This window comes from Camelina sativa, chromosome 13 (genome assembly GCF_000633955.1).
Source record: "Camelina sativa cultivar DH55 chromosome 13, Cs, whole genome shotgun sequence".
NCBI lineage: Eukaryota > Viridiplantae > Streptophyta > Magnoliopsida > Brassicales > Brassicaceae > Camelina > Camelina sativa.
In genome coordinates this window covers 10378984-10406305 of record NC_025697.1, presented here as the reverse complement: position 1 = coordinate 10406305, position 27322 = coordinate 10378984, and the positions used below count along the sequence as shown (strand labels likewise).

The window sequence follows — 27322 nt, the reverse complement described above, 5'->3', positions numbered from 1 at the left end:
ATAAAGTGGCGTTGGTTGAAATAATGTAGCAAGATATGATACAATCATGTGCCATCATTTTATTTATTTAATTCTTTTAGTTGATTAAATAAAAATTATTGAGAAAACTCAAAAGAGAGCTACCTGAAAAAGCTTGATGTGCTNATATCACAATCATGATCATCACTTAACACATACCCAGCGAACCAAATATGGAGATTTACTTTCCTTGCTTTACTTCCACTTGCAGTAAAAGTCAACAAATCATTTTCAACAAAGTATTTAAGAATACTGATAATAAAGTTTTGCCCAAGAAATTAAAATTGATTTTGCGCCACCCTAGTAGTCATTTTACGAGTTTTTCTTTTAACACATGCATGGTGTAAAACTATGCTCAGTCCAATCTGGAAATTAAATAGACTAATTCGTCAATTCATCATTAACTTAAAAAAGTTACTGAATATTTATTTTGTCTCGTATTTTACGTTCTTACCTCAACTTTAATTATTATTTTTTTTGACAAACGTTGATAATACACAGGATATACACTTGATCGTACCCCGCTATAAACACCGATTGATCATAGATTTTAGTATTTTACACTGACTATATAATATCAGAAAACAACTATAGATACATTTTTGCTTCTGGCTATAATCTAGCGATGCTTTTATCCACTGAAAAAAGAAGAGAAACTGAGCTGTTTAGATTGTTATTTTCACGTGACATTTGGTAACGAGGATGTGAGTAGTGAGAACTTTTTTGTTTTCTCTTCTTTTTTTCCACGAGTAGTGATCGGTTTAATAATTGAAAAAGGGATTCCATATAAACGTTCTCAATATTCTGGTGGCAAAAGTTTGGTTACCTGCCTCCTTTGCTGACCCTGGAATCCACTTCTCATTGACTATATGCTTCTTTGATTTATATACACAAAATCGAAAAGAAAAAATGGTGTTTGAAGAAGCATTCGTTCCCGCTCTTTTCGGTGCTACTCGAATTTTCTGGGATAAAGACAAGAAGTGGTGTTGCACATCCCAAGAAAACCGAAGAAGAAAACAAAAGACTTTTAAAGAGTTGAGACTATAATGTGAGTGAGTGAGACCAAAGTCAGTAAACTACGATCTTGGTCTAAGGTCTTCCACCAAATACTTCCGGCAAAAGAAGAAAAAAAAAACTATATATTAAAAAAAGATACACCCACTTATATGATTTTAATATCGTTCCACTAAGAAATTACTTTGAATTTGAGTTGTATGTGAGATATTTTGCTTTATTTTATAGTTATATTAGTGATAAATAATTTCTAAAATAGTTTGCGCGTTGTAAATAATATAAAGTGGCGTTGGTTGAAATAATGTAGCAAGATATGATACAATCATGTGCCATCATTTTATTTATTTAATTCTTTTAGTTGATTAAATAAAAATTATTGAGAAAACTCAAAAGAGAGCTACCTGAAAAAGCTTGATGTGCTTTTAAGCAGTCCAATAAGTTTTACTAATATATAAAGTCCTTCCCTCCCTAACTCCTCAAGTTAAAATCCATTCTCTTCTCACTCTCTCTAACACACACGAACAGTTTATTTTAGAGAATCAAACGATCTTCTAAGCGCACTTTAGTAGAATTTATGGATAACCAAAGCAATGCTCTTCTTGGCTGGCCTTACTACTCTCACGGAAAGGTAAATTTGTTNCTTTTTTTCCACGAGTAGTGATCGGTTTAATAATTGAAAAAGGGATTCCATATAAACGTTCTCAATATTCTGGTGGCAAAAGTTTGGTTACCTGCCTCCTTTGCTGACCCTGGAATCCACTTCTCATTGACTATATGCTTCTTTGATTTATATACACAAAATCGAAAAGAAAAAATGGTGTTTGAAGAAGCATTCGTTCCCGCTCTTTTCGGTGCTACTCGAATTTTCTGGGATAAAGACAAGAAGTGGTGTTGCACATCCCAAGAAAACCGAAGAAGAAAACAAAAGACTTTTAAAGAGTTGAGACTATAATGTGAGTGAGTGAGACCAAAGTCAGTAAACTACGATCTTGGTCTAAGGTCTTCCACCAAATACTTCCGGCAAAAGAAGAAAAAAAAAACTATATATTAAAAAAAGATACACCCACTTATATGATTTTAATATCGTTCCACTAAGAAATTACTTTGAATTTGAGTTGTATGTGAGATATTTTGCTTTATTTTATAGTTATATTAGTGATAAATAATTTCTAAAATAGTTTGCGCGTTGTAAATAATATAAAGTGGCGTTGGTTGAAATAATGTAGCAAGATATGATACAATCATGTGCCATCATTTTATTTATTTAATTCTTTTAGTTGATTAAATAAAAATTATTGAGAAAACTCAAAAGAGAGCTACCTGAAAAAGCTTGATGTGCTTTTAAGCAGTCCAATAAGTTTTACTAATATATAAAGTCCTTCCCTCCCTAACTCCTCAAGTTAAAATCCATTCTCTTCTCACTCTCTCTAACACACACGAACAGTTTATTTTAGAGAATCAAACGATCTTCTAAGCGCACTTTAGTAGAATTTATGGATAACCAAAGCAATGCTCTTCTTGGCTGGCCTTACTACTCTCACGGAAAGGTAAATTTGTTTTTTTTTCTTTCTATATATGAGTTTCCTTTGTTTCTTTTAAACCTTAGTGAGTGAGTGAATAGTGAAAGCATTCGGCTTTTGCATAATGTCTGCCTAATTTCTTGAGGGTATACTTTTTCTTATTCTTTGCCTGTCTAAGATAAATCTAGATTTTGCATAAGGTGGTCTTAATCTTCAACTAGATGAGTCATTACTTGATGGGTTAAAGATTTTTTTCTTACTCTTTCTTCTCTGACCAAAACTCAATCATAGCAAGTGACACAATCAACACCATTTGTGGGAAATTAAGGAGTTCTCTGTTTTGTTTCCTCTGTTTCTTTCTTTTGTGTTTCTGATTGTTTGTGTTTTACTTTTTTTTTACAGATCACAACAGAAGAAATAAGACAGTCTCTACTATACACAACACTAGAGCTGGACCAAACAAAGATGTTTGCTTATGATGAAATAAGGAAGAGAGATGAGCAATTGATCCATCTCAAAGACATCTTAACCAAAACCATCAAAGAAAGAGACGAAGCTCTCGAGAATTGTCAGCGTCTCATGTTCGACAGCCACTCACTTCAACAACAGAAACACATAACTCCTCCTTCATCTGGAGCTTCAAGCATTGAAGACGAGCAAGTTCAGCTTCAACAATTAGGATCCAACAAGAGCTTCTCATCCTCGGATTGTGAGGAAAGCATTATGTCACCCACTGATCATGTCATGAACCCACCACCATCTCAGCTTGAAGAAGTTTCAAGAACTGAGATTATTATGGACCCCTTGTTAGCAGACAAGCCATTGCCTGAAAAGGGTAAGCTCTTACAAGCTGTTATAAAGGCAGGGCCATTACTTCAGACACTCCTCTTAGCCGGTCCATTGCCTCAATGGCGCCACCCACCACCGCCTCTTAAGACCTTCGAGATCCCTCCAGTTACAGTCCAATGCCCAATTGTCAACAATGGTTGTGGCAAATTCAACAGGAAAAGAGTTTTCTCAGATGGATCCTATTCAGAAGCTAAGTATCAGAAAGTTCTTCTCCACTAACCGGGAACTCAAAACAAATTCTGGATACTGATCTTTATTCTTACTCAAGTAGTACTAATAGTCATCTAATATACCATTACATAGGTCAATTTCCAGGATTAATCTCACTTCTAGGGTTCAAGTGAAAGTGATCTTTTGTACATTAGGGCTTTTTGTTATGCTCCATTGTGGGAGACAGAGTCTGATCCATTTAGGGTTTAGATTTAGAGTGATGAGAAAGTAAGAAAAAAAAAACTCCCCTGGTTTAACTCTAACTAAATGAGAGTGAATGCTATGTGAGAGAGTTTGCTATTTTACTTCTTTCTCCTGTTATGCTTTTTGTTTTTTTTTTTTTGGTTGGGGTTTTGTATCTCAAACCCAAAACCCCAATTTCACATTCATGTTTTGGCTCCATGATTGTGAAACTAGATAAGGGGTTTCTTTTGTATTCTATATTTTTTCCCTCTACGATCAGTTGGGGATATTATGTTAAATCTAAATGTATTATGTGATTCTCTATGTGATGTTATGTTCCTGTCTTCATATTGGATTTTATTTTTCTATAGTTATTGAAAATATGGTTATTAAAATAGGTTTATCTTGTGGCACTTCTGGGGGTGTATTTGAAGGATTTGTAAGTTTTGGGATATTTTATTTAATTGTTTTGTTTTTTTGGGGGTAAATGGGTGAGAAGTCGTTGGTAAGCCCAACAACCAAAAGGTCCAAAAGCCATTTCTTTGTCGGTTCGGGTAGGTCCCGAAGATCTAGAGCCGGATCTTCTTGTCCATGTTATATAACACATAAGTCTCCGAGTGTTAAAAAAATAGACAGTCCACTCATGGATTGATTTACCTATTATTAGAATCAAAATAGTGATGTAGAATCAAGATAGTGATGTATACAACTCAATTCTTTAGAAGAAAAAAATAAACAACTCGTTTGTTATTTAAACCTTGAAACATGAGACAAGAGGCACAGAACTAAAACAGTTAATATAATATACAACTCATTTTTCTTATAACTTCAAAAAAGAGTCAAAAGAAGGAAAACAGTGAAGCAAGTATCAAACAGCCAACACAACAAACTAAAACTAGGGAAGAACAAGACACAAAAAGAAAACCAAACCAAGTGGGTGTACTAAATTTTTTAAGAGACGTGGAGACGCTTATAACGGACCATCACTTTCCCTTTAACTCCAACGACCATAGCATTCCAATCAGTCTCAGGAAAAGGTGACATTAACTCAAGCTCAAAGTTTCTCAACAAGTGACTCCATATGGCTTTGATTTGCATGTACGCAAAAGGTCCACCAAGACACTCGTGCCTACCTGCTCCCAAGGAGATGTATGAGAATGGACCAGCTGCTTTGTCTTCTTCTCTACCCGGTGCGAATCTATCCGGATCGAAATTGTCTGGATCTTTATAAACATGAGGTAAACGGTTGGCGAATACAGGCGAGGTTGCGACAATATGACCCTTTGGGATCTCATATGTTTTTCCTTCTCGGGTTGTCACATTGAAATCACTATGTGAGGCTCTCATCAACATGATCAGTGGTGGGTGAAGTCTTAAAGCTTCTTTAATGCATCTAAACAGAACATCCATTTCAGATAAGATATCATAATTGATCTTGTCCCCATGTTTTTCAATCAGTTTCTTCTGCTCGTCCTTTGCTGCTAATAAGTAATGTTTGTCTCGCATGAGATAAGCACCGGTCCATGTTGAAGTGATAGCGCTTGTGTGTTGGCCAGCAAACAAAGCAGCAATGAGCAAACCAGTGACCTCAGATTCCGTTGTTTCTCTACCGTCTTTGTACTTTGAGTCGATGAAACATTGTAGCATGTCGTGCTCTGATTTGTCACCCGAACGTTTTCTAGATGCAATGATTTTGGAAAAGATCTGTGCAAGCTTTGCTCTGGCGCGGTCGCGACAGCCATGAGCTGGAATGGGAAGGTACGGGAAGAGAACACTAATGGGAAGCATTCCATTGTCAAGTTCGTGGAACAATGCAGAGACATCATCAAACAGTTGTTCACGGACTTCTCGACCTAGAAGACATCTACTTGCAGTTAAGATGATGAGACGCTCTAGCTCAACACTTAGGTCCACTTCACCACTCTCTCCCCATTTTGAAAAGTAATCCTGACAAGATCAATGTACAAGGGATTCAGAAATATATCTATTCAAATTTTGCAAACCATAATTTTTGTTTTAGAATCCCTAATCAAATTCAGAGGTGATACGAATTGTTACCACTAAATATCTAACAATTTTGGTTTTGACTTTTGAGAACAAACAAAAATAAATAGATAAGATTTTTTTAAAACAAAAGTCTATTTAGAATTAATTAATTGCACTCTATTAATTTTATCATCATCACCTATGGCAAAAATTTCAATCTTAAATGTTAGAATTTGTATCAAAGTTTTATGATATGTAATTACCGCAGCTTCTCTAACCATGGGATCGACATAACCTCTTAAGTTATGGACTTTGAGAGCATCAGCGAAGAACCGAAACTGCTCCATCCGGATGGGATAATCAGCATCAAACACAACTCCGGGGCCAAAAGTAGGCACGTTAAACCTGTAAACTTCTTTCTGGCTAAGTTCCGATTCAAAAGCGTTGAAGAAATGTTCCGACACTTCAGGACCGATCAAAAAGGTTATGTTCTTGTGAAGAAGCTTCACCGTGAAAACACTTCCAAGCTTAGGATATTCCTCTCTAAGCAACGAGATTGGACCTTTCATGAAGCGGATTAGAGTTCCGATCAAAGGAGGCCACGCTTGAAGAACGGGAGGGACACGAACACTCTTCTTCTTCTTGGAAGGTAAGGATGTGATGAGTTTGGTCACAACCATTGTAAGGAACAACACCACAATAACCACACTACTCATATTCAAAACCTTGTAAAAATACACTTCCATTTTCATATTTTGGATTTGCTTCACAGATTTAACACTGCTCAGCTTAACTCTTGTTTTATACCTTGAATTGCTTTTGGAATTTTAGGCAATAAATAATTATGTCCGACTATAACCACAACACGTTAGGTTCTTTAGCTTCACTTGATCAGTACAAACGAGTACGTTATTAACAAACACGTAGAAGATATTATGCTCATGTGTCCTCACTCCTCAGACTGATGTCAATTACATGCATATAATTAGTACAGGATTAGTGTCCCAGAAATTACTACTAATAAAAGAGACAATTTGAGCCATTTGAGAGTGTCCACATCAGCTTCTTAGAAACCCCTACATTGTGCCACATTAGCTTATTCTGCAAATTCTAAATCTCTACCAATTATGCCATGTCATCAACCTCAAACAACGATAATTAGGTTTGTAATGATTTTCGTAACGCTGCTTCCTGTCACTATAGATTCTTCACGTTTTCAGTTTCATTTCGTCAAAATTCAACTCTAATCTCTGTTAAAACTACCAGAACACAAACAATCAAAAATTACAAAGGATAAGCCAATCGAGCGACGCGACGAAGCAGGCGTACAAAACCGTGAAACGCCAAGAGATCACAAGTGGCGGGTTTCTTTACAGTGAAACCACAACACGTTAGGTTCTTTAGCTTCACTTGGTCAGTACAAACGAGTACGTTATTAACAAACACGTAGAAGATATTATGCTCATGTGTCCTCAGACTGATGTCAATTACATTTCATTAGTTCTCCCACCTTTCATTGTTCAAAAAAAAAAAAATTTTGGGCTATGTTAGTGGCTATGAAATATTGGATCAAAACTTATCTTTGGATCGTTTAGACTTGCGAGTTGGATAGGCTCAAAGCAGCTTTTGAATTTTGTGCTGATATAAACAACCAGAGGCATTGATTGACTGATACTATATAGTTAGGAAAATACAAATAATATCTCTCTTGAGAAATTTAGATACCAAGACTAGCACTGGTTAAAGAATTAACCGGTCGAACCAACAACCTGAGACACTCCAGAAGAGCAAGAGTGACTATCAGAGCCTCTCTGCGTCTGTTTCGTGTTGTAGGAACCGCAGCTACTGCATTTATGCGCGATAAAATGAAACCGAACGTTAGTGTTTGAGCTGCAGTCATTGCAAAGAATCCATACCTGATTCAGTACATCAAGTCCAAATTAGAATGTGCACATACACAAACACAAGCAAGACCATGATATGGAATTCAATTTCGTTTACCATCTTATTCTCATACAGTTTTGGCATTGGGTATGCGGCAACCTGCAAAATTTGAATGTAAAAAACTTAATGAACATTAAAAGACTATACAAGAGATCGAACATTAGATTATGGAGTCTTACCTCTTCATCAAGTTTCTTCCACAAATTGGACATGTCACATATGGATTTGGAGCATACAGGGCAGGTGTATCTACACAATTCATCAAGAAAAGTTTTAATCCTTGTTGATTAATGACTTCCTTTTATTGGCTGCATAAAGACTTGATAGCTCTTTTTACCGGTTATGCAGCCCCATATCTTTGGTGCATTCTAAATGCATAGTGTGACCACATCGCAGGACCGTGATATCTCTTGTGGAGTCAAACAGATACTGGGAACAAAATAAACCCAAATGAGGACACCATTATGTTACACTAAGGAAATAGGGTGGGATTTATTCTTGTACCTCGAAACAAACAGGGCAATTGTGATGCATTGCGCCTTCGACACATCGGTGCTTGTCCTCCATAACCTTGGAGTAGCAACATCCTGTTCCAAGAAAACAAAATAAGATCTCCAAACAAAGAAAGATAGTGGAAACAAGCATGCGAGGTTTTGTCTCTTACGACATCTTTTGCAGTGGAAGAAGTTTTCTTCTCCTCCAGTCCTATTGAACACAACATCATGAGATTACATATCAACTTCACAAGTTCGAATTAGTAAGCAAAAATTACAATGCCAGTTTAAAAGTGAATATATACCGGCAAATCCCACACTCATCGCAATGATATTGCTTTTTGGAAAGCTGAAACAACCAAATTGAGTCTCATTACTACTACAAATTCCAGCTAAAAAGGGGTGATAACTCGATTAAAACACTTACATCATCGTCAAAGAATTTGCATTTTGAGCAAAAGTACTTCCCCATACATACACCACAATTGGAGCAATTTTGCTTAACCTAAAGAAAACAAATCAGAGTTCAGCATCAAGAAACATGTATTCAAATCTCTATATCAAAATGTGGATACTCACGTCTTGTTCTGTCCCACAGAGTGAGCATACCANAAAAAAAAAAAAAAAAAAAACAAATCAAGATCAACAATGCTATCACAATGAACAAAACATAATCAAAAATACTCAGAATGTTTCAAAACCTTTGAAACTTCATGTCGAGGAAGTTCATGTCTATGCATCTGTTCAATTTGAAGAGAATCCTATTGAAACAATCAAACAAATACACATTAGTTCTGTATAACCAAAACTTGTTCTTCATAAAACACACACACAGACACACAAGTTTATTACCTTAGCTTCGTTGTGACAATGTCTACAATCAAAAACCTCATCACAACATGGTGCTCTAATCTTACATCGTCTTCTATAATGTGAGCATCTAAACACACACACAAACACATGGGATAATCAAAATCCAACTAAAGATTGAAACTTTAGCTTTTTTCGTTACCCCCAAATAATAAAATTGAAAATTAAAAATCAATGGTTTGGTCTTTTACCCGTAATGCCCAGATCCAATCTCCATAAGATTCGCAACTTGAGAACCAAATTCTTGATTTTGTTCATTTTCCTGGAAACCCATCTCCATGTTTTACTTCAAAGTTTTAATCTTTCCTACTTTCAAAACAAACCCAATTCGAGACCCAGATTGATAAAGAAACGTAATTTGGAAGAAATGTATTTTAGATATGTTTGTTTAAATCAGAGAGAATCAAGTTGAGATGAGAGTTGCAGAGACGGAAAAAAAGCAATCAGGTAGAGATTTGTTTTATATATGAAGATGAGTGAGATGACTCGGCAACACGCCAGAGTTTTAACTTTGCCTAATCCATAGATTATGAAATTATGACTCTCTTATTTTTGGTATATATAATTTAAGGAACATAATATATTAAAAAAATCTCCCTTTTTATGATAAAATATCTACGAAAATAAAATAGTTTCCACTAGTTTATGTAATGAGAAAATTGGAGAAAATTTGGAATAGGGTTTATGGCCTTGGGATGGATTGAAGTGTAGAGATTTTTGGTTGAACTTTTGTTGAAATATCTTTTTTTTTTAGTATTATGCAACTAAAAGTCTAAAACCATATATCATATTTCACAAGAGGTTATGTAAGAGTTATTAGTTAATACTTAATAGTAAGTTAACACTCGGTTTTAGCTTTGATTCAGTTGGCGACTTGGCGGGACCATTTAAGGAACCATGGTCTGTGGTGTGGGTCTCAATGTTCCTGTCTTTTGAAAAGGAGGAACAGGATAGGATTAGATAATGGATATGATCTTCACCCACTTGGTGACACGTTATGGGTCCATATTTTTATTCTCATGACACTACTGAAAATTGGGATTAATTAGCACATAGACTTTAGAAGTTGTGGAAACTTTTTGTTTTATTTTAATCGTTTGATAATTGATAACATTATTATGGGTAAGACCCTTCACCAAAAAAAAAAAAGAGTTGTGGGTAAGACCTTCAAAGGGCTAAGTGTCAAACTCGATAATGGACCTTCAAGGGGCTGTTTATCTTTTGGGTTTGTAACAAAACAATAAGTTGGTTAAAACGGACATGATAGACATTGATCCCATGAAGGCAAGAATCAATTAATTGTCTTTAGGATTTAGGAGTATGATAGAAAATTTTAATAATATTTTTTAAATATGTATTTGTGAATTGTGAAAAGTGCAAACCATAGTTTTTGTGAGACGGATAGAAAAGTTTGCTTCGTTTAAACTGCTAAAATTTTAAAATGTTACGTTGTGATCGGTCAAAATCTCTCAGGATCGGAGTCCTTTTTTTTTCGGAGTGGAGCCTGATTTCTCAAAACTCGAAAAACTAACTTTGAATCCGGTTCATACAGAATCAACTCTGATAAAAAACCTGATCAGTCAAGTTAACCGATATACAATTTTACATACTGTCTGTTTTTTTTTTTCTTTTGATAAATATTTTACACGTACATCTGGTATGCTAAATTTGTATAGCGTATCTATGTGTATTTTGTAGATTAGTACATCTACAGCTAAAACAGTCACACGTAACAAAACTATTTCAAAAACAACAAAAAAAAAACCTTAACAACTATCAACAGAACAACAACCATTTTTTTTCGTTTCAAAGAAACAGTTCCGTTGTTGAATTTTTTTTTGTTAAGAAGGAAAAAAAAAACAAAAAATGGATCTTGAACAAATTTGACAAAAACATATCTTTTGGTCATCATCATGACCGATCCTCAAGTACTACCTCTTGCGCCTAGGCCGCCTCTTAGAAAAGCTGAAGTTTGTTACGGAGCCACTTTTTTCAACATCTCTTCTTACGGAATTTTCGAAGAATATGAAACTCCGGGTGTCATCTTCGAACATGCATTGCCTCTCCTTGAGATACAAATCATTCTCATCTTCGTTTCCATCGTCTTATGTCATATGTTCCTCAGACGTATTGGCATACCACAGTTCGTGTCGCACATGCTTGTAAGTTGAGGAAAACATTCACAAATGTCAATAATCTTGTATTGCAAGTACATGGTCATGGTTTATTGTATTGCAAGTAACAGGTCTTTTGGTTTTTAAACTAGGCCGGTTTCATTTTGGGACCTCAGCTATTTGATCTGGTGGAGTTTTCATCAGACAGGTTATCGTTAGACGTCCCCGGAGACGTCGCGTTGGAAGGTGTGGCCAGGTTTGGGTTGGTAATGTTCACGTTCTTGATGGGCGTGAAGACCAACAAGAAAGCCGCATTTCAAACCGATAGACGGACGATCATTATAGCGGTTTCAACCTTTCTCGTAACTATGATCAGCGGATTAGCCTTCAGAAACTTCCGTCTCGACAAGGTTGACCCTCTTTATATGCCTCTGAGGCTGGCTCCAACAGAACGTACCGTGATTGCTGCGGTTCAAGCATTAACGCTGTTACCGGTTATAACACACCTCGTATATGAGCTCAAAATTCCAAACTCGGAGCTCGGCCGCATCGCCATATCTATCGCCGCCATCAACGATCTCCTTGGATTTACCACTCTGATATGCGTCTCCTATGTAGGAACATACAGGTATGCAAGACGTCTAAACTAGCTAGTAATTACTAATTCAAAAAAATACATACTTGATTATCTCATTAAGTATACTTCTGTTGCAATCAAAGTTAACAATTTGATCAACAAAATTTACCATTTTATTGTCTACGTCTATATGACAGATTAATCTGTCTAGACGATCGCATGATAAAACATTTTTACAAAGAAAGTACTCAAATAATTATAAAAAATTAACAATAACTAAAAGAAAAAAAAATTATAAGAAACTACGAAATAACAATAATAATTGTTATCTAAACTATAGACGACACTTGAATGCATGATTAGTAACTTAGTATAACAATCTTTTGAACATTTGTTTTAATAGTTTGAAATGCTCCGCAGGTACGTATCGCCCAGCATTGCCAACCGTGATATGGTAGCAATGATCATCTTAGTCCTTGTGATCCTATTCATTGTCAAGCCTATGGCACAACGAATAGTTGATATTACCCCAGAAGGCAAGCCCGTACCGAGAATATACTTATACGCAACAATCATGACAGCAATCGCCGCGAGTATTTACTCAGAATTTTTCAACCAAATCCATGTTCTAGGAGCTTTTTTGGTTGGGATGGCGATCCCAGATGGTCCGCCTTTGGGATCTGCATTAGAGGACAAGTTCGAGAGCTTGGTTACAAACATATTTTTCCCTATTTCAATCGCAGTTATGACGATGAAAGGTGACGTTCTAAGGGCATTATATTCGTTCGATGACATTTCCTTTAACATAGTTCTTGTGATTCTTACATCGGTCGTAAAATGGACGGCCACGTTTGTACCTTGCATGATCTGCAAGTTACCTATGAAAGAATCTGTTATCATTGCCACTATAATGAACTATAAGGGTTTTGTCGACTTATGCTTCCTCGATGGCGCTGTAAAAAAGAAGGTAAAATAATATTTATTAGAAACTAACCAAATTTACATGAATCTTCCATGTTGCATCATGGTTTTAGAATTAACGGATGATTATTTTTTTATATACAGAATTTAACGCAAGCAACGTACACTTTCATGATGATTTACGTGCTCTTGAATGCGGGAATTTTACCTACGATTGTGAAGGCACTATATGATCCAAAGAGGAAATATATTGGATACGTCAAGAGAGACATTATGCATCTGAAGTCGAACTCAGATCTCAAGATTCTAACTTGTTTGCACAAACCTGACAATATCTCAGGCGCGATCTCGTTGCTTAAATTGATTTCTTTGCCGCTAAACAACGAGAACAAAGACAGAAGAGTCATTGCTGTCACGACGTTATACCTAGTAAAACTCGCCGGACGTATGTTTCCAATCTTGATACCGCACGACAAGCGGTCTAAAGCACGATCGCTTCAAAACTCTTACATCCAAACAATGATGCTCGCGTTCAACGAGTTTCAACAAGAGAATTGGGAATCTTTGACTATTAATTCTTTCACAGCTTACTCTCATGAGGATCTTATGGATCAAGACATTTGCAATCTTGCTTTAGACCAACTCACATCGATGATCATTGTCCCTTCTGGACGAAGATGGTCACCAGATGGATCATATGAATCAGAAGATATTATGATCAGACGTGTGAATGCTTCTCTCCTCGACCGAGCTCCATGTTCTATCGGTGTACTCAATTACCGAGGATATCATAAAGGTAAGAAAAGGACTAATAGTACCATTAACGTCGGTGTAATCTTCATTGGTGGTAAAGATGATCGTGAGGCGCTCTCGCTTGTGAAATGGATGAGACAGAATCCGAGAGTATGTCTCACCGTGACCCGATTTTTATCTGGTCAAGAACCAAATAAGTCCAAGAATTGGGACTACCTCATTGATGATGAGGTCTTGAATGATTTGAAAGCAACATACTCCACCGTCGAAAATTTTTCGTATGTAGAGAAGATAGTCACTGGTGGACCCGCGGTAGCCACCACCGTTAGATTGGTGGCGAAAGATAATGATTTGGTGATTGTAGGGAGAGGTCATGACGATGAGTCAATGGATTTCACGGGATTGGCAGAGTGGATGGAGCTTCCAGAATTAGGAGTCATCGGAGATTTGCTTGCATCAAAAGAATTAAGAAGTAGGGTTTCTGTTTTAGTAGTACAACAACAACAAAAACATGAATGATTGTAACATATTTCAATGATCTCAACCAAAAATTATATTCACACACAATATAGGTCAATGGTAGATATCTTTAATTGTGCGTGGACATATAGATATATAAAAGAGATTGGTTAATACATTCATTTCGAATTAAAAACTTTAGTTAGAAATTAAACTTATGAATAATTCCTAAAATAGTATCAATCGTATATAATAAAGTAATGCTCTAAGAGTTTGGCATTTGGCACTCTCTTCTTTCAATATGTGTCATTATTTTTTTAAAATTTTTGAATCTAACAAATTAAAAAGAATTGGCTTTACATTATATACATTTTTTACATATTATTGTTTTACTGTCACATAATTTAATGCAAAATTACAAGTATAAAATAATTTTATGATCAAATAATTAGAAGATATACATTATAAGATGTTCAATTTTTCTTTATTTTTTCTAATATTAACATAATGTCCAATAAAAATTTACTTTTGTATTTTTTTCACATTAACTGAACTAATTTACATGATATGACTGTTACATTATTTTTAATTTTATTACAATTTAATATAAACTAAAGTATATTTAAATATACAGAATTAAAAATCGAACATTATTATCATTATTAATTATATACTAAGAACAAATAAGAACTGAATAAGTGTTTAATGATATAGAAAGAACTAAATATATATTATTTAGAATTTGATTAGCTTGAATTTCATGTCAAACATTTATTTTTAATAACTATAAATTTTATGTATAATAAATTTCAGTTATTTATTCAGAATAAATGCACTTTTGTAAACCTTGGCAATTTTTTCCACTTTCATATTTTAATTGATTTAGTAACTCTCATATTAATAACCATATTCATGTTTTAAGGCATTAAATTTCATTTAATGGATTTTTTTTTTTATGTTGACACATTTTTGTAACTTACATAGTATTGATAGTAATGCAATAAATGATTCAGTACATTTAGAGATATAATATACAGCAACGAAATCTTATATGTATATTTCAGGTGAAAATTTCAGCAATTGATATGCATGGTAATTGCACTAAAAACAAAGTTATGTTAATTTCTGTATTTAATGGTTTTAGATTTTTTTTTTTGCTATAAAAAAGAATGAGAATTTTGTAGCGTATTTAGAAAAAAAATTGTGTTTGTAATCGTCAAGTATCATGATTGGTAGAAACAGAGCCGTGCGAAGGTCAATAATTATAAGAAGCGAATAAAAATAAAATGTCTCCGTTTAAATTATACAAAATAAAAATTCGTAAAAATTAACCACAATGTCATATAACAAAAAAAATAAATAAAGAGACAAATTGAAACGAAATATTAGTTCTTAAACATTAACATAATATAATTTGATTACTTCAATTATTAAAAAAATAAAGTAAATAGAGATAGTAAATAAAAAACTAATTTTAATTTGATATAACTAATGAACTAATTTGGTGAAAAGACGTTGAAAGAAAAATTTGTCATTGTGTTACCAAAGAATCAAAAGATGAGAAAACCTTAACGATGGAATAAAAAGTTATCAAAAATGAATTTATAATCCTAATTATTTAATTAAAATAGAGTATACCATATAGATAGTTCTTTTAAATTAATTAATATAATGAGCCTATGTTTAAAATTAGATTGTGGACATCCATATTTTATTTTTAACGATGTAATTTGTAAAAAAAATTTATAAGTCCATAATTTCATAGTTATATATTATTATTAGGGATAAACTACGTAACAAAACTAAATTATATACCACGGCCAGTTCTTTTTTATAACTGCTGCACGGCCAGTAGAAATATCTTTGAATTTTCAATGAAAACTTTTCAATGAAAAAGAAAAGAAAAAACTATATGTAAATGACTAAAAAGTCCTTGTATAAGTGAGTTCGTATATAGTCTTTGTAATCTTTGTCGAAAATGTATTTTTGCAAGTATAAAATTTCAATGCTTGAAAATCTTATTGCCCTTGTGTATGGCTTTTGTATTTGCAAGAAGTTAAATTTGAATGTGCTAAGTAAAAAATTTACAAAAGAATGCTCTTCTTACAAATAAATTTCTAAGACTATAATGAAAGGAATGTTACCAGTACTTATGAACCTAAATCATAAGCTGTTGTTGTTGTATTACCAAAACAGAAGCTTGGCCATTAATATCATGTGAAGTCAATAGATCACCAACAACACCAAGCTCCTTACACTCACTCCATTCCTCAAGCCCTTCTGTGAACACACTCGTCCTTCCTTTCCCTCTTCCCACTATGAACATATCAAAATCGTTTGAAAGCGATTTCAAGAAACCAGATGTCTCAGACGCATCTTCAATTGCCTTCTCCGAGTAGAAAATTTCTACTAATGTGTTGCTCTTCACATCTCTAAGAAGTTCATCGTCAAGCATTTTATCCCATTCTGATTTTTCTCGTGCGTTCTCATCGGTAGTGATCATTCGGACAATGGTTACAGTGATTCTAGGGTCTCGAGCCATTCGTGCTGCAAGTGTCACTGCTTCTCTATCGTCTTTACCGCCTAGGAAGACCATACAGACATTGTATGTTGATAAGTTTGAAACAGCGTCATTAATGGTTCTTCGTCCAACACTGCTTCGGTACACAAAGATTCCGACAGAACATGGTGCAGCGTCAAGAACGCTCTTATTAAGGTTCATGATCATGCTACTGTTTGAGATGATAGCGGATCTGTCAGCGGACCAAGTCTGGTGAAAAGGAAGAAGTATGAGAGAAGTAGTGTTGTTGAGAGCAAGCATACAAATGTCTCCATGCATCGTATCGGGCATAGATATAGCCGTGAAGATGCTTACAAAGACCGATCCGTAGAACTCTTTGCGGAATTTTTCAAAGGAGACAAGTACGTTGTTTGAATAAGACGTCTCCTCTGTTTTGAGAGTTTGCAATTTGTGGGAAATGAAGATTGGATGGGCTTGCCCTACGAGCTCCAACAAGTGGAGGACATAGGTTGCAACAGGAGATTCCCGTGACGGGCAAGTAGCTTCAAGAAGATTGATCATTGGACGTATATCATCTGTTCTGTAAATGCAAGACAGAATCCTTAGTTCAGAGTTTGGTTTCAGGTGCTGCATATTCCGCTTCTCGTACCCTGCGTACATCCTCGCAGGATTATACAAGTACCGCAAGATCGGAGGTATGATTGCGGAGTTCAACATTATGTAAAGACACGCGACAGTGAAGGTCTCGGGACGAACAGACTGCAACGTACGTTCAAAGCATAAACATGAGAGATAGTATTGAAATATAATATCATTATGGAGGCACATGTGTTTATACATACCCCTCTTTGGAAGGCTAAGGCGTAGGCACCGAGCTCGAAGATGCCTTTAAAAGACATGATAAGAGATAGAGCGAAGCAGTCTTCCATTGGCATACGGTAGAACAAAGCAGGAACCGTAGTGAAGATGAATTTGACGACGAAAGATATTAAGATAATGAGTATAATACCTTTGAGGTCTTTCCAATGAAACAAAGCCGTGATATCAATCTCCGTGGAAGAAGAAGCAATGAAGAAGGGAATAAAAGTGCCGAATATAGCCGACTCAAACTTCTCAACGATTGCAGAACCTAAAGGAGGGCCATGAGGAACAGCAAGACCTAAGATGAAAGGTCCCATGAAAATAGATTGCTTGCACCAGTTGGAAAGAATGGCTGAACCAGAGACCATAACAATGATTGTAGTTAAGTATATTGGCTTTACGGGACGACCAGAAGGCGTTTGTTTAATAATGTAGAACATCAACGGTCTGAAAACGTAGATTGCAACACAAACAAAGAGAACCACTATCCCTGCTCTCTTCAAAGGACGGTCCCCTACAATAACATCTCCTATAAACACACTCCCGAGCCGTGTTTGGTCGTCCTTGAGCTCCTTCATGAAGATGAGAGCGGAAGCAAGAACCGAGGTGCTGAAATCACTAACCACAGCAGAAGATATCGCTAGACGACCGAGCTCTGAGTTCTGTAGCTTGAGCTCAAAAAGAAGGTTTCCAACGACAGGGAAAGACGAAAGGCATTGGATTGAATAAATCACAACATACTCCAATGAATTAAGAGTATTGTCTGATTTTTTCGTTCCTACGTCCCTTAAGTTTCCAAAAAAGATAACGGAACAAACCAACGTGGATAGTAAAACAGAGGAGAGCCCAATGGTGATAGCTTTTCTCCCCGTGGTTCGGACCAAACTCATGTCCATTTTAACTCCCATCAAGAACCAAAACATCATGTAAGAGCAAGCAGCTGTGAGACTAAACACAATCTCTTTGTAATCTTCTGTAGAAAAAAATCGTCTCGCCGCTGAATTCTCCTTTAGGAAAGTCTTGCTTAAAAGAACACCAGTCTACAAAGATAACACAACACAACAAATACCTCAAAATTTAGAATATATCCTTACAATATTAACAATATGGAAACGTTTTCGAGGTTTTCCAATAGTACTTACAAGCATATGAGAAGTGAAACGGATCATGCCGAGACGTTGGAGGAAGAAATGCAAGAATTGCCAAAGGAAAGAAATGATGAGAAATATCATCTGCAAGTGTGGAAACGTGTAACTCCAGAAATGAACATTGATGTTAGGATCTGAGAATTTTTGTTCAGGCCAAACACCATTGGAGCTAGGGTTGAGAGGTACGACGTCACAAATCATGGTTCCTTGTCTCCATGTGTCTCTCAGGTAAAGCATCTTATTATCTCCAAAGTCCTCCATTGATGACAAAACCCTCAATGAAAGAGAACAAAAAAAAAAAAAAGGATTGCAAGAGCAATGTACGTGATCAAAGATGCATTACAATTTTATATAAACTTATTGACTTTTTTACTGTTTGGGTAACAGAATCAAAGGAACAAGTGATCATCTGGGGTTTTGAAACCCTAAACATAGCAAATGTATAAATGGGCAAAAGTATCCAACAAGAAACAGGTTTCGACGACAACATAAATTTATATTTATTATCAGGATTGTTGTCTGATTACTGTTAGGTTTTTTTTACAGGTTACAACTTAATTCTGCTAATTTACAGGTAACTGAGCCAACTAGTCAACTACAACAACAAATCCCAAAGGTGAAGAAGATAATTAAAGAAAGGGTAAATTATATATATTAGCCGAGTTTTTTAACCTATTTTGGTCAAAATTAAATGTTTCTTCCATAGTTTAGCCACTAACCATATTTTAGACGAAAATGCCTTTAAACCAAACCACATGCAATTAAGTTTGTTACATTTGTGTAGTTAGTGTAATCAATTTTTTGCCGGTTTAGTTAGCTACAGTATTTTGATCTTGATATTTAATTTATAAAATAAAAATATAATAAAATAATATTACAAGAGAGACCATAATAATTTTCATTTTCTTTTGTTTCCATTTTTCTCTTTAAACTTTTATAACTATATTTTTCATAATTTAAGTTAATTTTATTTTTCTTTATCTTTTAAGTTCCATTTTTCTATTTTTTTCAAATTATATTTATTTTCTTAATTTTTATGGTTCAAAATAGTTTCGAATATTACCATTACCATGTACGTACATGGTAATGATTTGTGCATTCATATATACGTACACATTAAAATAATTTATATTAATGTTAAATAATTTTTGTAATATGTTTGTTTATAAACAAAACATTCAAAACATGTACGTACGCAAGTAATCTTAATGTACGTACATATGAACCTGTACCATATGAACACACAAGTTATGTTAATGTACGTACATATGAACACACAAGTTGTTTACAAACAAAACATTCAAAACATGTACGTATATTCAAAACATGTATATGGATAACGCCCCGACCGCCACCTCTTTGTGGACCCCATTTCCAAACCCAGTCCCTAGACCCACATTTCTTAATGGGCTTTACATCCTCTCACTAGGCGTGAGCCCATCCATATCTGACGACCGGTTTGCTATGTCCGGGAGGCTTTAAAGACTTGTTATCATCCCTACAAATCACCACATGATCTTTCCATGTGCTTTGTCCTCACTCGCACAGTTCCGACAGTTACTTCCCGGAAGGTCACCCATCCTGAGACTACTCCAGCTCAAACACGCTTAATTGTGGAGTTCTTTCAGGCCCCTTGACCAATAAGATAAGTGCACTTTGGTGACATAGGTGGCCAAATCAATTATTTTAAACCTCTCCGCAAGTCTCTAAAGCCGGGGTATCACAATATGAGAGACACAAAGACAATCATCATAAAGCAAACTATGTCATTTAATATTGTTTGAGACTAATTAGGGAGATAAGTGACACAATCACACATAAAGATCTGTATAACTAAAAGATGCAATATCACATTCTCACAACTACAAATAGTAAATATCTTTTATTTGTTAGACAACATAAATAGTATATCTCTTTTCCCCCACAAAAGAATAGTAACTATTNTGCACTTTGGTGACATAGGTGGCCAAATCAATTATTTTAAACCTCTCCGCAAGTCTCTAAAGCCGGGGTATCACAATATGAGAGACACAAAGACAATCATCATAAAGCAAACTATGTCATTTAATATTGTTTGAGACTAATTAGGGAGATAAGTGACACAATCACACATAAAGATCTGTATAACTAAAAGATGCAATATCACATTCTCACAACTACAAATAGTAAATATCTTTTATTTGTTAGGCAACATAAATAGTATATCTCTTTTCCCCCACAAAAGAATAGTAACTATTTCATTCTAATGATTTTGTTAGAGAAATTGTGGTATTTGAAAAAAATGAGAAACAATAAGTTGATATATTAACTCTATTATTTGGATTACATAGTAAGGTTTTTTTAGGTGAATTTAAGAGTGATGATTGATTTTCAAAGAAAAAAAAACTTGTTAAGCATAAGTCAATATGATCGTGTAAGTATACAATTAATTTTATCTTTTAGATTCTATTTAGTGGTTATGTACGTTAAATCGATACGATCATATACGTTATAAGTCAATATGATTGTGTACGTATATTTTTTGAGATTTAATTTTTAGGGTTTGTATAGGAGTTGTGTATATCTAAGTCAATATTGTCTACATATACAATTTAAGATTTAATTTCTTAGGTTGTGTACATTTAAGTTTGTATGACCGTGTGTAGCTCACTCTCCCGAATGGAGCTTAGCAACAGTAGTGAGTTAGAAACAGCAGCCACGGATCAGTCGGAGAAGTGTACGTATATAACTTAGAGTTTAACTTTTAGAGTTTGTGTAGGATTGTGTACGTTTACGTCAAATCGTGTATGTATACTATATGTTGCGGTGGTGTACGTACATAACGTTATTTTGTTTAGTGTACGTCCATAAGTCCGTATTAATGAAGGATATTACTGTAATTTTGTAGTCATCTTGTATCTTCTTCTACAAACCTAGCTAGTATTGTCGCTGTTGTTCACCGGAAAGTTTTTCATTTTCTTCTTCTCACCAGAGTTCTACATACTCAAACACATCGGCATTTCTTCCTCTTCTTCTTCTCGCCGGAATTCTACACACCCAAACTTGATGGAAATTTTTACCACTTCTTCTTTTTGCCGGAATTACACACAGCCAAACTTACTGAATCTTCTAACACACCAAAATTGTATACACCCAACTTGTCGGAACTGAACAAACCCAAACTCGCCGGATTAAGTAGTTTAACTATTAGAGAATCAAAGAAACTAAAAATTGGAAATTTTACCCAATTTTTCTAATTTTTTCATGGTGAGATGATGAATTTTGTGTTTATCTCTCTCCCTTTTTCTTGTTTTTTGAAAAGTTAATTACAATCATTTTTTTTTGTTATATAGAAACTAAACGATTGCAATGGTTTGATAACTAAACAAATAACTAATTATCTATTTATAAGGGCATTTTTGTCAGTTTTTAGTTAGTGGCTATTTCATGTGAAGTCAATATGACTTTGTCATTTAGTGAAAGAATTTTTTTATTTGGTGTGATACTGAAAATTTCTTTTAAATAAACTAAGAATGCGATACCAAATTTTCTCCGGAGAATCCAATAATATTTCAGATTACGATGACGAGTGAACAATCACCTCCTATCTCTGCCTCAAGCTCTCGTCACATAAATAATTATCTTGTGTAGCAAGCATATATAATTTTTCCAATATGAATTTTGCTTTTATCCTTTATTTGCATCTAAATTGGAATACTATAATTTGTATTGAACAAAAAATAATGTTTCCTTGATCCCTTTAAAATGGTAATTTTAAAACCCGATGGAAGTTAAGCGTGCAACATATTAGTTGTAATCGTAATATGTTGTAATGAAATCATTCAAATAGAAGTTTTTTGTCACGTGAAATACATTACAGTTGTAATGGTAGCAGCAACTTATTTGTTTTAAACGAAAACGTTATTTAACGTGACATACAAAATAAAAGAAGAAAAAACGTTATTTAAAGTGACATTTTTTAAATTCTTCCAAAAGCTTAAAATAAGTACTCATGCCAAAGTTAGCTGAAGAAAACAGCATGAATCACCCATATGGTCACTTCAAAGAAGTTCCGATTAGTCTATCAATAAAACTAACTTCTTTCGAAAAAAACAAGGAAAAATGAACACGCATGAGCAGAAGTAATTTAACATAATTGCAACTCATGCCGATGGCCGCATTATTAACATTTCCTATAAGATCCAATCATATACGCACGCGTATAAATGTGTGTATGTAAGCAGATAAAGAGGAATGAATGTAGTCGCAGTTTTATAATAAAGGATTAGAATGTAACATAAGATATTATGTGAGCTTGACAGTTATATGAATGTATATCCAAAGAATACATGAAGAAAAAGCCATGAAAGAACACTAACACTTGACTTAGGTTTATCATTATTTAATAACATTGGGATTGACCTTCTTCGTTTATTTTAAGGTATAGCTGACAAACTCTTCAAGGTTTTATGCGGGGGAGGTTTTATGTGGGGATGGTCTTTTTTGCTCTGTCGAGTTGACTTCCTAGTTAATCTTAATCACATCACATACTTGTATTATTCCATTTTCAAACCTAATGTAAACAATTCATACATATGACATATGCATTTAGGGAGAAGAAATAAAACATCATTCATGACGACAAAAAGTTGTAGTCTAATGGATTGTTTTACTATTGTCGCTTGCTTGCCACCATCCGAATGTATGAAAATCTGTATTGCATTTTGTTGACAAAAAAAAAAAAAAAATACAAAAATTATAAATTTTACGTACCCTTGTTTATATCTGTATTTCCTAAATATCAAGTAATAAACTAGATATAAACACTTGAATATCTGAATTTAAAGAAAAATAGTATAATTTGACCGTTTAGTATATCATGAATGTTTTTGCATCGAACAAAATGTCTATTCAAAATTTAAATCACTAATAAACAGCAGGTTTCATAGTATTGTTAGGTTCAATAGATTTTTCTCAAAATTTTACCCAATTTAGTATGACATCCCGATTTTGTTTGATAAAATGAACCGAAGAGACATTATTCTATATTTCTATGCATGAGACACGTATTTGTTTGTGTGAATGTATGTCACGAGTATTTTATACGGTACAGGGTAGGGTGTCTTCTTCAAGGCATCTAGAGTCTAGACCGTCTGGCATATATATGAAACAAAGATATCACAAAGAATATAAAGAAGCAACAAAATCAAAAGAAAATTCAAGAACATAACGATTCTTCATATACATAGATGACGAATCAAGACGAGCATATTACAAATAAAGGTGAAGGGTCAATGTCTAGCTTCTCAGGGACGACCACTAGTTCCTCAAAACAAATATACCTTAATCCCGTGACGGCGGCCGGGACGAAATCATTGGAAGAGGACGACGTTTCACTCTCTCTTATATACAATCTCTCTACCTTACAAGACAAAGCCCATCAGATCCAATCTCTAGTCAGCTTCTACATGATCTCTATTAATCACATTAACCAATCATCGGGGTCAACGTCTTTGGCCGTTGCTAACATCGGAAGTTTAATTCAAGAGATCATCACGGCTGCATCTTCCATGTTGTTCGCTTGCCAACAACTTCACATCGGATCTAACAACGACAATGATATCCATAACGATCAAACCGCAGATGCAATGGTTTTGGATTTTTCTCGACAAGAAACGGACCCGAGTCGTGATTTTGTGCAAGAGTCGACAAACCTTTTTGGTGTCCAAGAAAGAGGGCAGATCTCGTTTCCCGACCAAAATCATAACTGGTATGGCACGGAAACCATAAACCCTAAAAAAGAACATCATCATTCAAAACCAAGACCCGGTAACTACGAGATATTGGAACTAGACGTAGCGGATCTATTAGCGAAATACACACATTACTGTCAGATTTGTGGGAAAGGGTTTAAGAGAGACGCGAATCTAAGGATGCACATGAGAGCGCACGGGGACGAGTACAAGACACGTGAGGCGTTGATCAGCCCAACGAGCCAAGACAAGAAAGGAGATTACTCGTTAAAGAAACATTACTACTCGTGCCCTCAACAAGGGTGTAGATGGAACCAGAGGCACGAGAAGTTTCAGCCGTTGAAATCTGTGATTTGCGCCAAGAATCATTACAAGAGGAGCCATTGTCCTAAAATGTATATGTGCAGGAGGTGCAGTGTGAAGCATTTTTCGGTTCTGTCTGATCTTAGGACGCACGAGAAGCATTGTGGGGATATAAAGTGGGTTTGTTCTTGTGGGACTAAATTTTCTAGGAAAGACAAGCTTATGAGCCACGTTTCTTTGTTCTTGGGCCACGTACCGGCACATGGGTCATCCCAGCCGCCAACAATCACCTTAAGGTAAGACTATAGAAAAGTTCGAGTTCTAAAGAGATTGACGTGCGTATATCAAAGGAAATGACTTGTGCATTCAACCCTCTCTTTTTTTCATTCTTTTTTTCAGGAGTTTCTGTATCCTTTAAATTAATGTCACAAAGATAAAGTTGTATCCTTTAATTTTGTATACTTCGTGCATTGACGTTAATGTTACAAATGATTTTGGCTCTGATGGTGTTGGACTGATGGGTATAATGCATGTATAGAGTTTTCACCAGTCACAAAAATCTGTGGAATCATACGATTTATATTTAATACACAAAATATCTACAGTATGTAGCTATAAAAAAAATAAATGAAAATCCCTTTTCATCCAGTTTGTGCATGTATTTTACATCGTCATTTTAACATATATACGCTAGAAAAATTAGAAACTTAGCTAAAACTCAGTTATATAAAAAAAACTAAACGACAGTGTAGTTTGCAGCTTGAACAATTATATACTAGGTATCAACCCGCACTATGTGCGGGATAAATCGATTTAAATAAAATTTTATGAGTAAATTATTATTTGAGATTTAAGATTTGTTTGTATAAAATAAAATATGTCAGTAAAGTTATTTTCGTTTATCCAAATTTGCGTTTATTTTTACCTGTAAAATATTTAAACTTGGAAAATAATTTTGAGATGGTGTAGAAAGTTTTGATGTCTTTTTCTATTTCTAAAAATCAAATTCACATATTTTTTTGTTTCACATTATTATCTATATCACTATACCATANGGAAAGGGTTTAAGAGAGACGCGAATCTAAGGATGCACATGAGAGCGCACGGGGACGAGTACAAGACACGTGAGGCGTTGATCAGCCCAACGAGCCAAGACAAGAAAGGAGATNTCCTAAGTTTAAAAATGCAATGAGAAAAACGATAAAAGTGATAAATAAAAAAATAGTTTTTTTTCTCTTTTTTGTGAAATGTAATTTACTTTTAATATGTAAATAAGTTATGAAAATGATAATTAAATATATTTTCGGATTTAATAGTTGATTAAATCTTTCATATTTAAAAACTAATAGAAAAAATTGGCTCATAATATTATAGTGACATATTTATGTAAATAACAATGAAAAATAATGACATTTATTAAAAAAGTTATATGAGCTCTATGAGCGCGACTGATCCGCTTTTTTTGTGAGAGTGCTTCTTTTTAATATATAGGGGATGGTAATTAAATAATACAATGTCTAAATGCAACGTTGTTTAAGGTTATTATTATTATATTTTTTCAAATATATCAGCAATATATAAGTTGATGGTGTATAAAAAACACAAGTATCATGATGAGTTTAAGTACTAAAACAAGCCAAATTATGCATGCATTCATACAAAATAAAAAAATCATCATGTATATCTATCAAAATAACTAAAAAGCTGGTGATTTGAAGAATTTTATGCACTAGCACTACGATCTTCATTTCCATAATGTTAAATACGTAAATAGCCAAAAAATTGTTTTGTAGCGAATGTAATCGTAGCCGTATACTATGTTAGACGAATCAAAGTTAGCCACGTCAGCGATCCGTGCCAAAAGCTTTTTTCCGTCTTTAACATTGCCCGCCTCACTAAACTTATGGCGGATAACTATAATTTACAAAACTCGCGCACTAAAATAAAACATAGATCTGAACCATCCATTCATCAAAATTCAACATCTAACAGCATTCTCATCGCCACGTCATTGATCCGCGTTTAAGTCCCTCAACCAATCAGATCTCTTTTTTATTCTCCTATATACATCAAACAAGACTCAACGATTGAAGAATCAAACAAAAACCAAAACCACACAAAGCAAAATCTTGAAAAGCTTTTAACATTTCAAGAATGGCCAAGGCAGATAAGAAACCAGCAGAGAAGAAACCGGCGGAGAAAGCTCCGGCGACCGAAACTGCGGCGGCGGCAGAGAAGAAACCAAAAGCCGGCAAGAAACTCCCCAAGGAGCCAGCCGTCGCCGGGGACAAGAAGATGAAGAAGAGATCGAAGAAGAACGTGGAGACATACAAGATCTACATATTCAAGGTGCTGAAACAAGTCCACCCAGATATCGGGATCTCGAGCAAAGCCATGGGGATCATGAACAGTTTCATCAACGATATCTTCGAGAAGCTTGCTGGTGAGTCTTCAAAGCTTGCGAGGTACAACAAGAAGCCGACGATTACTTCTCGGGAGATTCAGACGGCGGTGAGACTTGTGTTGCCTGGAGAGTTGGCGAAACATGCTGTTTCTGAAGGGACTAAGGCGGTTACCAAGTTTACCAGTTCTTAGATTTTGTGGTTCTGTAATGTGGGGGAGGAAGTAGTAGTTTCATCTGAATGTGAAATAGTGGTTTTAATGCTTTTGGTTTGGGTATGTAATTTGAGAATTAGGGTTTCTACTTGTGGCACTGTTATGAAATTCTAATTAGCTTTTTCAGTGTTATATTTCTGATTCTTTAAGTTCATAAATATCTAAAACTTTGATAACAGCAGTTTAGTTTTGATAAGCTGCTTGAAAAGTTTCGTAGCAACTCCATGGA

The 27322-nt window shown here is 34.8% G+C and overlaps 7 protein-coding genes across 8 annotated transcripts; 4 read left to right on the top strand and 3 right to left on the bottom strand.

Annotated features, from left to right (window-relative positions):
- LOC104736310 lies at window positions 1489-4138 on the top strand. Of its 2 annotated transcripts, none has more exons than XM_010456271.2 (2): window positions 1489-1660; window positions 2955-4138. In XM_010456271.2, exons 1-2 carry the CDS (start codon window positions 1607-1609, stop codon window positions 3618-3620), a joined length of 720 nt encoding a protein of 239 aa, XP_010454573.1. In that variant the 5' UTR covers window positions 1489-1606; the 3' UTR covers window positions 3621-4138. The 2 variants fall into 2 exon arrangements, with proteins under 2 accessions (XP_010454573.1, XP_010454572.1); XM_010456270.2 differs by lacking the exon at window positions 1489-1660 and adding an exon at window positions 2404-2579.
- LOC104736309 (sterol 14-demethylase-like) lies at window positions 4523-6621 on the bottom strand. The gene is made up of 2 exons (XM_010456269.2): window positions 6044-6621; window positions 4523-5741 (listed from the first exon to the last, which is right to left on the bottom strand). The coding sequence occupies exons 1-2, from the start codon at window positions 6530-6532 to the stop codon at window positions 4746-4748; spliced, it is 1485 nt and encodes a 494-aa protein (XP_010454571.1). The 5' UTR covers window positions 6533-6621; the 3' UTR covers window positions 4523-4745.
- Window positions 7343-9618, bottom strand: LOC104736308 (E3 ubiquitin-protein ligase MIEL1-like). The gene is made up of 12 exons (XM_010456268.2): window positions 9280-9618; window positions 9071-9158; window positions 8919-8979; window positions 8798-8829; window positions 8646-8723; window positions 8524-8567; window positions 8389-8429; window positions 8229-8311; window positions 8062-8153; window positions 7904-7973; window positions 7782-7823; window positions 7343-7696 (listed from the first exon to the last, which is right to left on the bottom strand). The coding sequence occupies exons 1-12, from the start codon at window positions 9366-9368 to the stop codon at window positions 7529-7531; spliced, it is 888 nt and encodes a 295-aa protein (XP_010454570.1). The 5' UTR covers window positions 9369-9618; the 3' UTR covers window positions 7343-7528.
- On the top strand, window positions 11002-13972 carry LOC104738113 (cation/H(+) antiporter 9-like). Its single transcript, XM_019234540.1, has 4 exons — window positions 11002-11250; window positions 11355-11830; window positions 12200-12746; window positions 12845-13972. The coding sequence occupies exons 1-4, from the start codon at window positions 11002-11004 to the stop codon at window positions 13970-13972; spliced, it is 2400 nt and encodes a 799-aa protein (XP_019090085.1).
- Window positions 16071-18703, bottom strand: LOC104738112 (cation/H(+) antiporter 3-like). The gene is made up of 3 exons (XM_010458343.1): window positions 18437-18703; window positions 17276-18334; window positions 16071-17192 (listed from the first exon to the last, which is right to left on the bottom strand). The coding sequence occupies exons 1-3, from the start codon at window positions 18701-18703 to the stop codon at window positions 16071-16073; spliced, it is 2448 nt and encodes an 815-aa protein (XP_010456645.1).
- On the top strand, window positions 23573-24979 carry LOC104736307 (protein SENSITIVE TO PROTON RHIZOTOXICITY 1-like). The gene has a single exon (XM_010456267.1). The coding sequence runs from the start codon at window positions 23671-23673 to the stop codon at window positions 24775-24777; it is 1107 nt and encodes a 368-aa protein (XP_010454569.1). The 5' UTR covers window positions 23573-23670; the 3' UTR covers window positions 24778-24979.
- LOC104736306 (histone H2B.10) lies at window positions 26561-27227 on the top strand. The gene has a single exon (XM_010456266.2). The coding sequence runs from the start codon at window positions 26632-26634 to the stop codon at window positions 27070-27072; it is 441 nt and encodes a 146-aa protein (XP_010454568.1). The 5' UTR covers window positions 26561-26631; the 3' UTR covers window positions 27073-27227.

Excerpts from the sequence above, each read along its gene's own strand:
- LOC104736310 (XM_010456271.2), top strand. The coding sequence starts at position 1,607 with ATGGATAACCAAAGCAATGCTCTTCTTGGCTGGCCTTACTACTCTCAC.
- LOC104736309 (XM_010456269.2), bottom strand. The coding sequence starts at position 6,532 with ATGAAAATGGAAGTGTATTTTTACAAGGTTTTGAATATGAGTAGTGTG. Across the intron at positions 5,742-6,043 it reads CCATGGTTAGAGAAGCTGCG|GATTACTTTTCAAAATGGGG; the intron begins GTAATTACATAT and ends TGATCTTGTCAG.
- LOC104736308 (XM_010456268.2), bottom strand. The coding sequence starts at position 9,368 with ATGGAGATGGGTTTCCAGGAAAATGAACAAAATCAAGAATTTGGTTCT. Across the intron at positions 8,724-8,797 it reads TCTGTGGGACAGAACAAGAC|GTTAAGCAAAATTGCTCCAA; the intron begins GTGAGTATCCAC and ends TGTTTTCTTTAG. Across the intron at positions 8,312-8,388 it reads CTTCCACTGCAAAAGATGTC|GATGTTGCTACTCCAAGGTT; the intron begins GTAAGAGACAAA and ends TTCTTGGAACAG.
- LOC104738113 (XM_019234540.1), top strand. The coding sequence starts at position 11,002 with ATGACCGATCCTCAAGTACTACCTCTTGCGCCTAGGCCGCCTCTTAGA. Across the intron at positions 11,251-11,354 it reads AGTTCGTGTCGCACATGCTT|GCCGGTTTCATTTTGGGACC; the intron begins GTAAGTTGAGGA and ends TTTTTAAACTAG. Across the intron at positions 11,831-12,199 it reads TCCTATGTAGGAACATACAG|GTACGTATCGCCCAGCATTG; the intron begins GTATGCAAGACG and ends AATGCTCCGCAG.
- LOC104738112 (XM_010458343.1), bottom strand. The coding sequence starts at position 18,703 with ATGGAGGACTTTGGAGATAATAAGATGCTTTACCTGAGAGACACATGG. Across the intron at positions 18,335-18,436 it reads GTTTCACTTCTCATATGCTT|ACTGGTGTTCTTTTAAGCAA; the intron begins GTAAGTACTATT and ends TTATCTTTGTAG. Across the intron at positions 17,193-17,275 it reads CCTTAGCCTTCCAAAGAGGG|TCTGTTCGTCCCGAGACCTT; the intron begins GTATGTATAAAC and ends CGTACGTTGCAG.
- LOC104736307 (XM_010456267.1), top strand. The coding sequence starts at position 23,671 with ATGACGAATCAAGACGAGCATATTACAAATAAAGGTGAAGGGTCAATG.
- LOC104736306 (XM_010456266.2), top strand. The coding sequence starts at position 26,632 with ATGGCCAAGGCAGATAAGAAACCAGCAGAGAAGAAACCGGCGGAGAAA.